At 39.4% G+C, this 16,880-nt stretch overlaps 1 protein-coding gene across 3 annotated transcripts in view; it reads left to right on the top strand.

Moving 5' to 3' along the window:
- Positions 1-16,880, top strand: part of FBXO10 (F-box protein 10) — a 49,284-nt gene that overhangs the window by 12,018 nt on the left and 20,386 nt on the right. For all 3 annotated transcript variants that reach the window (XM_087716298.1, XM_087716299.1, XM_087716300.1), the window contains 2 exons: positions 5,947-6,096; positions 9,062-9,198. In XM_087716298.1, coding sequence (XP_087572424.1) covers positions 5,947-6,096; positions 9,062-9,198 — 287 coding nt within the window. The remainder of the gene's footprint in view (positions 1-5,946; positions 6,097-9,061; positions 9,199-16,880) is intronic.

Below are 16,880 nucleotides of genomic sequence, written 5' to 3'. Positions count from 1 at the left end.
ATTGCATCTGAGCCTGAATCCTTATGATATATTGGCAAAAGTTAAACGGGGCATGAAGGCAAATGTGTCTTCACAGCTAGCTTGCTGGGTTTTTTTTCCTTCTTCAAATGCAGATTGTACCAGGGGGAGGGGGCTGACAATAAAGAAGATCTGAACAGATGTGGGGAGCTAATTTAAGCTTCCTCCTGCAATCTAGAGAAAAAATTTCTTCTTCAAAACCGACATTTGCATTGAAAGGAAGCCTCCTGCTGGTGCCATTATCAGACTGTCCCAGCAGGTACCATTTACATTTTTAAAATACCTGCCCATTTGATGCAAGGATGAATTTCATGTCTTCTGCTATAAGTCAGGCATTGCAGACTCGCTAAGGAGCAAAAGACTTGAAGGAGAAGTAGCCGTGCATGATCGGCAAAAGAGGTCTGTGCCTCCGTGCATAGCCCTGGGCTTTTCATCCCATTAGCCACGGGCTTCCATTTCATTTAAAGCACAGCAAAGTGGAAACTTTCTTTTGCTTTGCTTGGGCAGTCTCAGAAAACGGCTGCTTGACGATGGTTTTTTGTTCCATGCCTATGCTCATCATGTTCAAATTTACTTCTCAGTGAAGGCGGTGGATTTGTTTTACATATTTAGTGATTCAACAGTCTCTCTCTCTCTCTCTCTCTCTCTCTCTCTCTCTCTCTCTCTCTCTCTCTCTCTCTCTCTCTCTCTCTCTCAAAAAGTGAAACATTTAAAAATGTATTTTAAAAATTCAGAGATAAATATAACATAATATAAGATTAAAGAAAAGAAAGAAGAGTAACATAAAGTGAAAAAGTAAGAAAAGGGTGAAAAAAATAGAAAAAAGGGAGAAAGATATATTAAAAAGTAACTTCTGATCTTCTTTATTATGGTTACAGACTTATTTTCTCTCCTCCGTTATTGAAATTGCATCATTGTTCTCTTCTCATAATCAAACCTTTTTAATCAGGAAACCTATAAATCACCAGTTCCCTTTTTTTCTAATTTCAGCAAAAGGTCCATAAGAGTTTTTCAGTTAGGTGATTTAATTGTCAGGCCCAGAAGACCAGGTCTACATGTGAAAGTCCAATTAAAAATTTATTTATATATTGCTACATAGCCTATGCACAGTCATCTTCTCAACTAACAGTTAGCATCTGCTTGAAGTTAGATAGGTTTTGACAGAATTCAAGTGGGATTAGACTTATTCTGCTCATGGCGATGTAAGGATTCTAGGCTGATTGCTCTTTTAACTCCGCCCCCAGATTATGCTACTCTTTCTCCTACATCAAAAGAATCTTGAAGGTGTTGAGTTGGTTGAATTTGATTGATTGAATTGATTGAATTTAACAATTACTTGGTCTTCCAAAAGAACTATTTTATTTTATTTCATTTTGTTATTTTGTTTTATTTTTATGTATTAGAATAATGAAGTTTAGGCAAAAGTTGTTTATAAGTTGTAGTCATTGTTTTTGTTCTGTACATTTTAGTTTTCCTGCCTATCATGTGCGCTCACGTGCCCACCCCATAATTTAATGCACCCCCACACCGTGCCCCCTGCGCATGTAAATTAGTAACCAGTAGACAATCTAGACCAGGCATGTCAAACTCAAAGCCCGGGGGCCAGATCCGGCCCAAGAGGAGGCTAAGATCTGGCCCTGGAAACTGTGAGAGACCACCCCGCAGTGACTCTGCCAGCGAAAACAGCCTCCTGCAACCCTTTGCCAGCGAAAACAGAGCTCAGGAGGGCTGTGTGTGGCCCTCCCGAGCTCTGTTTTCGCTGGCAGAAGGTTGCCGGAGCCTTTCACAGCTAGAAACAGAGCTCGGGAGCCTGTTTTCACTGGCAAAGTGCTCAGGCTGCCACAGGCGCCCCCGACATGAGTGACATTGACAAGGCCATGCCCCCTGCCCCCCTGTCCCGCCCCCCCAAGGTCAAATATAACCCTGATGCGGCACTCAATGAAATCAAGTTTGACGCCCCTCATCTAGACCAACCATCCATAGCTACTCAGTGTGCTAGATAAAGACTCATGGGAATTCCTGCCCAGCACATGTAAAAAGAAGGCATTAGGAGAAAACTGGATGAATGCCCACATTCCCAGGCCAGTGACTGTGAGATCCAATAGAATGAATTGAGAAGACAACCTCTGTAAGCTTCCAAAGCTGATCCATCACAAAGTTAAGATAGCTGTAAACACCTGTCAGTCTATTACTTTGCTAGGATAAGGGCAGTATTTTCTGTTAATATGCTGGATTGCCAACTTAATATTCTAATCAGAGCTTGACCTCTCTGCCAGGTTAGCAGTGAGTGACTAATAGGGAGAGGAGCACAGCCGCTTGTCTTTTCTTCCTGCATTTTAATTAACCGATTGGAAGGGGAGGCGAGCCATCTTTTTAAATGAGCAAATAAAGGCGATTGTAATTTCATTATCAGCTTTGATATGCGCTGCTCGCTGTGGCAAGAATATTGCAATTTGTAGATTTGTTTCTTTACGCTTGTCAGGCAAGAGTTTAAAGGTTTATTGGACTGGAAAAGAATTACATGCATGCGTATTTAAACCACTTATTTGCTCAAATAAACCAATGCCCGGATTTAATTTTTTTTTTATAGCTGAGAGTAAATTAAATCTCATGTATTTGCTTTCAGCATCCTCTTGTTTTGTAAGTCAGTTAGCTCTAACCCATAAGTTCTTTGTCAAATAAAATTGTCCCAGCAAATAAAATACTAAGTGTCCACTACAAGTAAGGATGCCTACCATTTTCCTGCATGTGTGACTGTACTGCCTTCCACTCAGCCTTCTAGGTGACATACAGCAGGTAAACATTTTGCCCTGGGTTCATTTAATGACTCCCGATGCCCTTATTTGTCAGAATTGAAGCCCAATACCATGTGTCATTTGGGAAGCTATCCTCCATACGCGAAAACATCTCATAATGCAGAGACTTTCAAAATGGAAGGGAGGGGGAATTGCTCCTCCTGATGTGTTATAAGCAACTTATGGAAGTTGAAGATTTTAAAAGCTGATCAAATTTCTGCAGGGAAATCAGGAATGCTATCAAATCTCACTCTTGTTTTAACCAGAGTACAGTGAAGCCTGGAGCAAAATTTGGTGGAGGTTTTGAAAGATGACTACCCCTAATTGCCTGCCAAAACAAATCCCCAGTCCCAGCCGTTTTATTACAGGTAGTCTTTGACTTGTGGCCACAATTGAGACCCAAATTTTCTGTTGTGTCATTTGTTAAGTGAATTATGCCCCATTTTATGACATTTCTTGCCACAGCTGTTTACTGAAGTTGTTCAGTTAGAGACATGGTTGTTAAGTGAATCTGGCTTCCCCATTGACTTTCCTTGTCAGAAGGTCGCAAAGGTGATCACATGAACCTGGGGCACTGCAAGCGTCATAAATATGAGCCACTTGACAAGCTTCTGAATTTTGATCACATGACTATGGGGATGGTGCAGCAGTCGGGTAAAAAACATATGTCGGTTTTTTTCCATGTCGTGACTTTGAACAGTCACTAAGTGAACTACTGTAAGTTGGGGACTACCTCTATTTGTTATTTAATTGTATTCCATAGCAATTATATTATATTGCATTGCATTCCATGGCAATTCATTTTAGGGAATTGTAAAGTTTCAAAACCTCTTCTTAACATGTTTCTATTTTAGCAAAACCATTAATTTATCTATTATGGGACACAAGTATGCTTTTGAAGGAGATCATCACAATTTCTTGGGCTATGACTTTTCTTGTGTGTTACATAAACAGCAATTTCTGTTTTAAGTATTTTCTAAGGCAAAATTTATTTTTCACTAATTTTCCTAAAAAAAATTATTATGGAATCAAGTACATCAGGTTTAGACCATATAAATAAGATAAATAAATAAATAAATGAGGCCTGTATATTGAAATAGGGGACGCAGTGGCGCATTGGCTAAGACTGAGCTTGTCGATCAGAAAGGTCGGCAGTTCAGCGGTTCAAACCCCTAGCGCCACATAACAGAATGAGCTCCCATTGCTTCTGCCAGCCTAGCAGTTCGAAAGCATATAAAAATGCAAGTAGAAAAATAAGAACCACCTTTGGTGGGAAGATAACAGCCTACTGTGCGCCTTCGGTGTTTAGTCATATGACCACGGAGGCATCTTCAGACAGTGGCTTTGAAACGGAGATGAGCACCGCCCTCTAGAGTCGGGAACGACTAGCACATATGTGCCAGGGGAACCTTTACCTTTTATATTGTATACGGGTTGTCCTCCTCTTATGACCACAATTGGGATTGGGATTTCCATTTAGTATTAAGTCATTTAGATTTTGCGACAATTTTTATAGTGGCTGGTAAGAAACCACACTGTTGTTAAGCAAATCCAGCTTTCCTGATGGGTATTTTTTTTTGCCAGAAATAGGTTAAAAAAAATTGCAGATTAGAATCACATCACTGCAGGATGCTGTAACCAATCATAAATGCAAGCTGTTTGTCAAGTTCTCGAATTGGGTGCTTATAAAGCACAAGATTCAGCCGGTGAGATCTCCTCTCAGGTCTAGAATTGGCCAAATAACTTGAATGCCAGAGCAAAATGAGTAGTCTCATTCAGGAAGAATGTTTTTGTTCGAAATAATGACAGTGAAGTGAAGCACCTGTGAGCTGGGAAATAAGTAGGTCAAGCAGCTTTCATCCCAGGAATTCAGAAAATGATTTTTAGAAAGCTGGTTGGAGAATTCTGGGAGTTGGAAGTCCACACATCTTAAAATTGCAAGGTTGGGAAATCCTATAGTACACAGGTGAAACTCAAAAAATTAGAATATTGTGCAAAAGTTCATTTATTTCAGTAACGCAACTTAAAAGGTGAAACTAATATATGAGATAAGACTCATTACATGCAAAGCAAGATAGTTCAAGCCGTGATTAGTCATAATTGTGATGATTATGGCGTACAGCTCATGAAAATCCTAAATCCACCATCTCAGAAAAGTAGAATATTACATGCAATCAATAAAACAAGGATTGTACATAGAACAATATTGGACCTCTGAAAAGTATAATCATGCATATGTACTCAGTACTTGGTTTGGGCCCCTTTTGCAGCAATTACTGCCTCAATGTGGCGTGGCATGAAAGCTATCAGCCTGTGGCACTGCTGAGGTGTTATGGAAGACCAGGATGCTTCAATAGCGGCCTTCAGCTCTTCTGCATTGTTCGGTCTCATGTCTCTCATCTTTCTCTTGGCAATGCCCCATAAATTCTCTATGGGGTTCAGGTCAGGCGAGTTTGCTGGCCAATCAAGCACAGTAATCCCACAGTCATTAAACCAGGTTTTGGTGCTTTTGGCAGTGTGGGCAGCTAGAAAATGAAGTCAGCATCCCCATAAAGCTCATCTGCGGAAGGAAGCATGAAGTGCTCCAAAATCTCCAAAATTGACCCTGGTCTTAATGAAACACAGTGATCCAAAGTCCTCTTTTCTGATGAGAGCAACTTTTGCCAAAAGCTCCAAAACCTGGTTCAATGACTGTGGGATTACTGTGCTTGATTGGCCTCTCCATTCTTCCTCCATACTCTGGGTCCTTGGTTTCCAAATGAGATGCAAAAGTTGCTCTCATCAGAAAAGAGGACTTCGGACCACTGAGCATCAGGACTTTGGACCACTGTGCTTCATTAAGATGAGATTTATGTGGATGCTGACTTCATTTCCCAGCTGCCCACACTGAAATAAATGAACTTTTGCATGATATTCTATTTTTTTGAATTTCACCTGTATATAGTGAGAAAGCCGCCTGCCTGAAAGGCACTTAGTGGCAAATGTCAGACCCTGTCAGAGTAACTGCAGAGATGACCATATTTTGGTACTGACTGTATATTAACTCCAAAGTTAATATTCCTGCACTGTTTGTTTGGCCTGCCTGCAATCTTTTTGATGAATAAATCTAATTCATTGTCTTTCCCTCTTTCAGATCATTATGCTCAAGAATGACATTCACCACTGCAAGACCTCAGGGATATTTCTGCGTCTTGGTGCAGGTGGCTTGATTGCAGACAATAACATCCATTCCAATTGTGAAGCAGGAGTGGACATTCGGAAGGGAGCTAACCCTTTAATCCTGGTATTGATGGTGTTTTTTAAAAAAAATTGACTGGGCATTGGATATTTGGATAGAGAATAAGAAGCAGATAAATCTCCTGTTATAGATCTCCACATCTGCTATTTCTCTGCTTGGGATCCCTGTTAGGGGAAAAAAGGGCCTGTGTGAGGAGGAATGAAGAGGCAAAGGAAATTGACAGTTCATATTCTCAACTTTTCACTTCTTTCATGCATTCTTTGACTGCAGCATAGGTGATAGTTTTTGGTTGACAGCTTTTGTCCTATCTGAAAATGATTCATTCAGCATTGCAGTTGAGCCTTCTGGTGCTAAAATACTAAGCTTATAGAATATAGATAGTGCAGCATCTTAAAACACTCCTAATGTAAAATACAGTATTGAGATGACTATAAGTGGGTGTTAATGATGAATAGATGTCAAATATGCAGCTAATCTAATCTACAATACAATACAATCCATTAAACAGTGAGGAGTTTTTTCCTGTACTGTGGATAGGTGAATCATGGATTGTAGATCGAGGCAAACAGATGGACTTTGTTGTATTTCTAGCAGCCAGCCTCGTTTTAGGGAGGAGACATTTATATGAATGTTATAAATTGTGTTTTGATTTCATGAGGATTCTCACAACCTGAGCTGTCTGCTAGATCAGTTCAGCCAGGGGCCATTCAGCATCCTAGAGGCCTTAAGATATTTTGCGGCCACAAGTGAAAAACATGCAGTGGGGCCGTGATACATGCTAAGAGAGACACAGAAAAGCAAAATGTACTATGCTGCAAATACAGTTTTGTTAATTCCACAAGACCCAGAGTTGTTGTCGCATGTCCATATCAAGTAATGGAGCCCACAAGAGAAAATCAGGGTCAGAAAAGGTGGCCATGGATGAACAAAGATTGAGAAATGCTGCCCCGAATCATCAGTTCAAGATCTACTCAATATAAAAACAGCATGTGATAATGGGATCAGATCAGGGGTGAAATTCAGAAGGTTTTGACAGGTTCTGGAGAACCAGTAGCAGAAATTTTGAGTAGTTCGAAGAACTGGCAAATACCACCTCTGGCTGGCCCCAGAGTGGGGTAGGAATGGAGATTTTGCAATATTCTTCCCCAATAGTGGGGTGGGAATGGAAATTTGGCAGTATCCTTGTCCTGCCATGCCCACCAAACCACGCCTACAGAACCGGTAGTAAAAAAAAAATTGAATTTCACCACTGGATCAGATATAATGCACCTGATATTTAAGGGCCAAAGAGATATAAAATATTCCAAACTTCAACTCCTCAGGTATTTTTTAGTTAAATATTCCAACATTGTTCTAAACATCCTGAATATTTTGTGCTTAGAGCAGGTGAAGCTTGAAATGGAATAGTGGGATCGGCTGTTTTGAACCCAGGACAGAGCCTTTGAAACTTGAAACAAATATTTTGCATACAATAATTAATGATTTGATTGGACATATGCTTTTATGTCTTGAGCATGTGCAAGAAATTATGATTTAATGCCTAACTACTCTGTGAGTCCTGGTGGCACATTGGTTAGAGTGCAGTACCGCAGGCCACTTCTGCTGACTACTGGCTGCCTGCCATTTGGCAGTTCAAATCTCACCAGGCTCAAGGTTGACTCAGCCTTCCATTCTTCTGAGGTGGGTAAAATAAGGACCCAGATTGTTAGAGGCAGTATGCTGACTCTATAAAATGGCTGAGAGAGGCTCTAAAGCACTATAAAACGGTATATGTCTAAGTGCTATTGCTATTTTTACTCAATCTTCTGATTCTTCTTAATTTAGCAGACCCCAAGCTGTTTAATAACTCTGCTTACATTTACTATTTTAGCTTCCATTACCATGCATTCTTAAATTTTGAAGTAGCTATCTGATTTTGTCCTTTGTAAATGTAAGTTCTCTTCTGGAGGTTGATTAACAACTGATCAGGAATGAACACTTGCTGGTCTTGCTCATGTGCCTGCAAAAAACAGCAGGAGACACTTTTCACTAATTAAGATAAAATATGATCATTTGCTGATATCTGCTGTGAAGGTGTAGTTAAAAACACAGTGGAGAAACTGGGAAGCAGCAAAGAGCTTCTCACTTCTGTGAGAGTCCCTGATTTAGAGATTGCTGAACTGTATGATCTGTGAGCAGAGTAATAGCTGAGGTGGAGACAGAGAATGACAAATGACAGGCAAGACATATGTTCTAATTAATTGGGTAATATCTGAGAATATTGAGACAGCACCCTGCCAACAAAAGTGCGTGTAGTCAAGGCTATGGTTTTCCCAGTTGCAATGCATGACTGTGAAAGTTGGACCATAAGAAAGGCAGAGCGCCAAATAATTGAGGCCTTTGAACTATGGTGCTGGAGAAGACTCCTGTGAGTCCCTTGGACTGCAAGGCAATCCAACCGATCAGTTCTAGATGAGATCAACCCTGACTGCTCTTTAGAAGCTCAGATCCTGAAGATGAAACTCAAATACTTTGGCCACCTAATGAGAAGGAAGGACTTGCTGGAGAAGAGCCTCATGCTGGGAAAGATTGAGGGCAAAAGAAGAAGGGGACGACAGAGAATGTGGTAGCTGGATGGAGTCACCGAAGCAGTCCGTGTGAGCTTAAATGGATTCCAGAGGATGGTAAAGGACAGGAAGGCCTGGATGAACATTGTCCATGGGGTCTCGATGGGTCGGACACGACTTTGCAACTAACAACAATTGAGACATGTTGACAAGGATGTTCATATTTTTTTTCATTCAGTTGCTATTAAATAGTTTACTGACTACTAAAATATCAGGCCTACTTCAGTAAGATCTGGAAGTGGACACACATTTTTCTGAAATGAATAGCTTCTAGCATTTAAGGATCTGGCTGTCTTGATCTGAAAGCATGTTGAAGTTCTTGATTTAGCATGATAGACATCCCTCACTCTTGTCTTCTCCTTTTATTCTTTTTTCTCCCTGCCATGCATAAAACAATGTGGCAGTGTAATAGAATCCACAGTGGCCTTCGCTCTGGCATCGTTGCCCTTGGCAACGGAAAAGGCATCATCCGTAGCAATCAAATCTATGGAAATAAGGAGGCTGGCATTTACATTCTTTATAATGGAAATCCTCTGGTAAGGTAAGTACTGTATTTGAGTTGCAGCATTATTATTATTATTTTTTTGCTATCTTTGGGTGTCCCTTTTTTGAGAAAATGGCTCTTTCTCCTGTTAAAGAGCAGACAGAAAAGGTGTTGCCTTTTCTAACAGCTCCAAGGAAGCACTTTGGCATTTGATAATTGCATGATGCTTTGAGAGAGTGGCTTTCATTAAAAGTGCTTAGAAATCCTACATAAGCATAATAAAAAGTCCTCAGTGAGACATTTTGAAACATGGTGGGTGAGCTTCCAGAGAGGTGGTTTATTGTTCCTAAGCAAAGCCAGGAAAGTGTGCTCCTTCATGCCTGACAGTAGTGTGCCCCCTCAATTTTTCAAACACCTTTGTCCTGAACAACAGCCTTCTCCACCTGGCAGCCCCCTCTTCTTTTGGATAACAACTCCCATTATCCCCAGCCAACCTTTTTGTAAGCCCTTTAGATTTCCAAGAGCTGTATTGTGTCTTACTAGAGTTATGTGTTCCAGAACCATAACCTAATTAAAAATAAGTGGGTTTTTTTTAACTAAAAAGAACTTTGAGATATCTTAATTTGTATCTAAGTATGGAAACTGAGTTGAACCTAATGTATATATCTTCCACACAACAGTTCCCATTGTCAGGGTTCCTAGTAATAACCCCAGAGCAATCAAAACTCTGAGGCCTAGCGTTTCCTCAAAGCACCAGCTGTGTCATATTGGCACAGCTGGTGGAAACCTGACTCTGAAGGACACAGGGTTTTCCCCACCCAAATCTAAACCCAAAGTTCTTGCCCCCCAGGTCATATGTCCATCACATGGTCCAATCAGGTTGCAGTTCCAACTTCGGCTGGATTTGGTTGAGGCTCTTCCAACACCTGGTAGAATGTCCTTGTCTCCCACGGAAAAGAATGCTATTTTGGCTACACATCCTCCGGCTATCTCTACCTCCCCTACTTTTCCCTTGCTGTGGCAACCCTGAAGATGCTCCCCAAATGGCTTCAGGACTGACACACATATTCTTTTGATCTGTGTTTAGTTTTGGCTTAGCATGATGGTTGATTTTAGAAAGTATAATTTAGGATTTAAATGGTGACCTGGACAATCTGGTTTCACAAGTACATTTCGTGCATTCTGTCCACAATCACATATATTCCATTCAACTTAAATTGTATATGTTAAAAATTTATATATTCTACTATCACCATACCACAATTTTCATTTAATTAAGATTCAAAGACACAGCCACCTGCTGGCATTTTTCTCTCCTCTTCTCTCCACAAACGCAAAAAGCAACAATCTCTAAACAACAATCTATTAATATGTGTTAACAAAATGACCATTTAAAGTCTAAGACAATCTAAAGGGAAAAGGGAAAATGTTGACATTTCTAGTTAATAATCACCAAAGTATATGTTAACCTTCCCTTTTGTTTTTATAGTTGAAAGACAGAAAGAAAAAAACAATTATTTGCCATTTCTAATCCAGATTAAGGTGTCTAGTTGATAATCCCCAAGATATGCATTAACATTCCCTTTTATTATTGTAATTGGAGAAGGACAGAGAAGAAAAGAAAAGAAAACAATTGTTTGCTATTTACGTCACATCACTTCTTATTCTAATCCAAATTATTTATAGCTTCATAACAAGGTCTGAAACACAAATTAATAGGCTTTATCATACCACCAAAACTCAGTTGCAATTTGTGGCCTGGTTATTTATCCTAATTAAGGTTATCCTTTCATTGTTAATATCATGATATATTATATGTTGGCAACTAAACATTCAATAATAATCTATAAGAATCTACAAAATACTAAAATCCCTATTTATTAACCATCAAAAATTAGCTGATTTTTATCATCAATTGGCATTATCAGCCAGTGTCTTTCCAGTAGCAAAATAATCCTTTCTCTCTCGCCAGCAGTTGTGTCATTTCACTTATTAGAATCTTTTCAGAGTTTAAGATTTCTCTCCACACTCTGTAGCTTAAGGGATCTCTCATGTAGTTTCGTTGCTCTTTAATTGTTATTAACGTAGGCTTAGCTTTTGTTATCAAACTTGTTTCTGGATATATTTGTCTTCTTAGTTCCATCTTTTTCACTCTTTTTTTCCCTCCTGCATCTTGAAGTTGAAAGAAAGGCTCCAAGTTGTCAAAAAACTTTTCCAGCTTCCCTTCTTTTCACTTTCGCTTGTATTTAGTCCATTAATGGATTCATCTGACATCTTATCTTTATTTTCTATGTTTCCATTCTCTTTTTTGATCTCTGGGGCTCCAACCCCCTCCTCTTTAACTGTAGCACCCCATAAACTTTCCCATTTCTTATCAAATCTCTCAAGTCCTTCTGCAATATTTTGAATCACACCCCAGTCTACCTTATACCCACCTTTCCCCTCCATTACGCCCCATTAGCTTTTCTAATGTAAGGGGATCCCTTGTCAAGCAGCAGAAAATAATATTTACTCCATGAGGGATCCTTGGTGCTTTCTGAGCTTGCTTGTATTTTTGCAGACATTTCATTACCCAAACTAGTTAACAACATCAATACTAGTAAGAAGTGCAGTTTGGTATCAGTTTATATTCTAGGGTCTTGTGTCAATGTTGATGGGAGTGGTCTTATAGATTCTTTGATTGGGCTATTTGCAGTTGGCTTCTTTGGCAGTTTGTTGATTGGGGTATTATTTACTTGATTGTTGGTCTGGTGATAACCTTGGAGTTAATCTATGTCCGTGCTGGTGAACTTATGGCATGCGTGTCACAGGTGGCACGCGGAGCCATTTCTGAAGACACATGAGGCGTTGCCCAGTCAGCTCCATCCAGCGCACATGCACGTGCTGGCCAGCTGATTTTCAGCCTTGATTTTCTGCATCCAGGGAAGCCTTCTGAAGCCTCTGGAGGGAGAAAAACAGCCTAACGCACAAACCGGAAGTCCGTTCCCAAACTTCTAGTTTGTGCGTTGGGTGTTTTTTTGCTCTGGGGGGGGTTTGCCTCCCCAGGCTCCTAAAAAGCCTCTGGAGCCTGAAGGGGTGAAAAATGAACCAACTGGGCCCACCGGAAGTCAGAAAACAGGCCGTTTCTGGCCTCTGGAGGGGCAGGGGAGGCCGTTTTCACCCTCCTGTGGCTCCAAAAAGCCATGTGCGCATGCACGGGGCAGAAGTGTGTGTGTGTGTGTGTCACGCACGCATAATTATATTATGGGGTGGGCATGCGAGGGTATGCAATAGTGCAGGTAAACGTTCTTTTGGCACCCGAGGCAAAAAAGATTTGCCATCTCTGATCTATGTGGTCTAGATGCTGATTGCTGGTGGAGAGGTGCTTGGATCTTTTTGTTCCTTTTTGGGCTGGGTGATAGTCCTTTATGCATAGTCTGTAGATGTTGTTAATATGTATGTGTCTATTGATGGCTGATTTGTCAGAGTGGCAGGCTTCTAGAAATTCCCTGGCGTTTTTGGATTTGGCTTAGTCTAGGATGGTTACATTTTCCCAATTGAAGCTACGATTAAAGTTGTCTATATGTTGTGAAATTAAAGAATTTTCATCATGTTCTGACTGCTAGTTGGTTTTCGTGGATGCACACTGCAGTCTTCTGCCTGTTTGTCCTAGATAGTGGTTGTTTCAGTCCTTACATTTTATGCAGATCACTCCTGTTTTTTCTTCTGGTGTTATTGGGTCTTTTGGTCTACTTTAAATATGAAATATTCCTTAATTAAATATTTAATTACTATTAAATATTCTCCTTTATTAATATTTACTCCCTTCCCTGCCCCCCTCGCACATCACTGTGGGTTGTACACTTTCAATGTAAGCTGTATGGAAAGCATCCAAGAAGCCTTTTCAACTGTTAAGACTCTCGCCTCTTTGCCTCACTTACAACAGGAGCATTGTGTGAAGCCCCTTTCAACCCTGAGATTACTGTATGGATTTGATTTCTCCCAGTGTGGGTGGAGAGTGGTATCATTTTTATATGAGTGCTAGACTTCAAATTCAAATGGGAGATGATCCAAGCAGCAGCTGCAAGCAAGTGAGGCTTAAGTGTTTGTTTGAGAATGGCTTATCCCACCATAATAGTTTGATAAGTAGAAAACCTTAAAAAACCTTTAAAAAACTATAAGAGTTGAGATCCAACACTTCTCCAAAGCCAATGGGAATCAGACTTGTCAAATGAGTATGATTTCTAAATAGGCAGCTGCCCAAGGTAGTGATAATGATATAGGCAATCCACCTGAAAGAAAACATGCATAAAGGAATCAGTAGCTAAAAGTGGAGGCTTAATTTCCTTTCTGGTTATTGTGTCAAAAGCTACAGCCAAACATTCACAGAAGTCTGTTGAAATGAAGATATCTATTTGTGTCTAAAAAAAACAAGAGACAACTCCATTGATGATTTAGTCTATTTCCACAAGGAGCTGTTGTGCCTGAGAAAGTATTGCTACACTAATTGTTCTCCAGTGACTTATATGCACTAAAAAGATTCTCACTTGGATCCATGTTCCTAACAATATTCAAAACGCATGGGTTTTCATGGGGAGGCATTTGTAAAGCAAATGTAAGAACATTGCACTGGGAAGTTTTCTTTTGTTGTTTACCCTTTACAGATAGGTTTCAAAGATTTCATTTTTAATTCAAAGCATCAGAGAAATACCCAGAGTATCTTTTGGCTCCTCATCCTCCAATACACGGATCATATTCTGTCCTCCATTTCCTCAGTAGTACATAGAAATTGTGCTTTGATTTTGCTATAGCAAAATGTGGAAAACAATATAGAAAGCCTTGTTCCTTTCTGACAGCAAGGAGAAGGAGGAAGGGAGAGAGAGAGAGAGGGAGGGAGGGAGGGAGAACAGTATCAGAATTAAGAATGTGAAACTAGGAACCAGGTTCTGTCTGTGTCTCATATTTCTAAGTACAAAATGTTTTGGATTTGAACTGCTTCAAATGTGAGACATCCCATTTGAGTTCATATTGACTGTTCCAATCACGTGAGAAGTGTCCTGAATTCAGAATATTCTCAAAATGATCAGACTGGCCTGTTCCAAATGTGTAATCAATAATTTTGCTCCCCAAGCTACTGCCTCAATCTTGATTCAAATTGAAGACAGTTCAAATTCAAAATGTTTTACAGATCAATCTGTAGTTGCATTCACATGCTAAGCCATTATATGATTTGCTGGTTTATATCTTAATTTAGAGATATGGAAAATTCCATGATTTAGAATTGGAATATAGAGTTCTCTGAAACATTCCATTCCTCTTTTGTTGAACAGTGTCTTCCATGAGGAGGATGGGGGTGGACATTTGACAATTTTTGGAAATCTACAAATCCAACAAAGGTTTAGAGAGATTTAGCATAGCCCAGAGGAGAAATGAAACATTCCAGAATTTTTGGTGATTGCTGAATTGGTTGAATTTTGCACATCCATTTTTGTGAGAACCCATCTAGTGGTAATTGGTTCAGTAAAAGATGGTTAGTCACTGTTTCCCTCAGCTTAACCTCCCTCATAGAGTTGTGCTTGTGATGAACCACGTTTGCTATAATTTGCCTAGATAATGAAATGTATAACTAAAGCTTCAAATTAGAAGATAGCAAAAAATGGATGTGATTCTTTCTGGCTTTTAACTACTGAGTGTGTCAAAGTTAGCTTCTTTGGACTGGCAGTGTTGGCCTCTTAATGCAAGACTTGTCTCAGATGGTGTTGGTGAACTAAAGGCCATGAATCATTAGTTCTCCTTTGATCTCTACCTAAAATATTCCATTCCAGATTCATTTTTTGGGTCTGATTAAATGTATTCCAGTCCAGTCCTGGAATTGCATGTTCCACTTAATTTGGGTTCTAGCAGTTTTCACCCTGCTTGAATCCATGGTTTTCCAAGTGGCTTTTTCACTTTTAAAGTGCTTGTACTTTTTCTCATTGTGCAGTGTTATTTTGTCCTTTCTACAGAGAGCAAACTGTCCTCACCAAATAGTACAACCATTTTTCTTTTAACACTATAATTTGTCAAGAAAGCACATTACTTTCGTGTGGCTGTTAAAACTTTCCAAATAACTCCAAAAACTCCTTCTGCATTGACTTGTTTATCACTTTGAAAATAAATAAATATTGCAAAGGATGGTGAAGCTGATTTGTTGTTTGCTTACTATGCACAAAACAGCAATCAGGATGTTATGCCTTCACAGTGCACAAAGTGATGCATCCTCTGATAGATCAGATTCCTATATATCTTCCACCCTTTACCATTAGCAAGGAACTTAAAAGTGCAAAGGATGCTACTAAAGAAAAGGTAAAATTAACAAGCTTTGCAAAAATAGCGGACTTCAGAAAGGCTGATTCAGAAATCACAGGGAAGATAGAAGGTAGATTGGGAACTTCAGGTTGTTCTCGACTTACCACAGTTCGTTTAGTGATCAAAGTTACAATGCCACTGAAAAAAGGGACATATGACTTTTTTCACACAACTTTTGCAGCATCCCCATGGTCAAATGATCAAGATTCAGTTGCTTGGCAATTGACTCATATTGATGACGGTTACAGTGTCCTGTGGTCATGTGATCACCTTTTGTGACCTTCTGACAAGCAAAGTCAATGGGGAAACCAGATTCACTTAACAACTGTGTTACTAACTTAATAACTGCAGTGATTCACTTAACAACTGTGGCAGGAAAGTCATAAAATGAGGCAAGTCTCACTTAATGACTGTCTTGCTTAGCAACAGAAATTTGGGACTCAATTATGGTCCTAAGTCAAAGACTACCTATAGTGATAGATTTGTGGGTGATTTGCAGAAATGTTTACAAATCAAAAACAAGAATTCCTATGACAGACTGTTTATCTCTAGGCTCCATATTTCTAACCTATAAAATGGGAAATTAATTGTCTTGATTCTAGTGCTGCAATGCTGGGACTCTTATAAAGTTTTCCATTAGAATGCATCAGCTCCAATGAACAATTGCATATATAACACATTGTGGTATCTTTTGGGATTAGGACCATATTTTGTACCTTGAAAGTGCAAGGGGTGGATATTGTCCAAATGGTTACCCAGCAAACTCTCATTATTAGAAGGATAGGTTTCAGTAGTAATACTTTTATTTGGTATGAAATAAAATATTTAGTACAAGCAAAATACTAACAGCACAATCAATTTAAAAACATCGCCTAATCCCAGCATTAACCTAATTAAAACTTGCACCCAGCACTACTACTGAAAAATTCTTCCATTTTAATAATAAATATTTTACAGGCCTTTTTTACATCTCAGGAAACTGGACCTCAAGTGAAACTCAAGAGGCAATCAGTTGCAAAGAGTAGGACTAGAAGGGGAGAAAGGAGTAATATGTGAAGAGATGGCTATGCACTCCCCAAATATTTTCCTTAACATCCAGTGATGTTTATTGCTGCAAATAAAGATAATGCTAAAAACTAATGCAGGCCTTTTTCCTACTTCTTTTTTAAATTATTTTTTAAATCAAGTAAGGATGGTAGAACATAGTGCTGTTGCTCATTGCCTTTTTATTATTTATTAGGGTTTTTTATCCTACCTTTATTATTTTTATAAATAAGACAGCAAACTTATCTAATACTCCTTTTGCCGCCTTCCCCCCCCCCAAAAAAAATATCAATAGCCTAAGCTAGAACTAGAACTCACAGTCTCTTGGTTTCTAGGTCAGCATCTTAACCACTACAGCAGACTGGTCC

Source organism: Thamnophis sirtalis, unplaced genomic scaffold (genome assembly GCF_051295495.1).
Source record: "Thamnophis sirtalis isolate CommonGarterSnake01/CBP01778 unplaced genomic scaffold, rThaSir2_p1.2 scaffold_5, whole genome shotgun sequence".
NCBI lineage: Eukaryota > Metazoa > Chordata > Lepidosauria > Squamata > Natricidae > Thamnophis > Thamnophis sirtalis.
The sequence above is the reverse complement of the archived record's forward strand: the minus strand, read 5'-3'. Positions and strand labels throughout refer to the sequence as shown.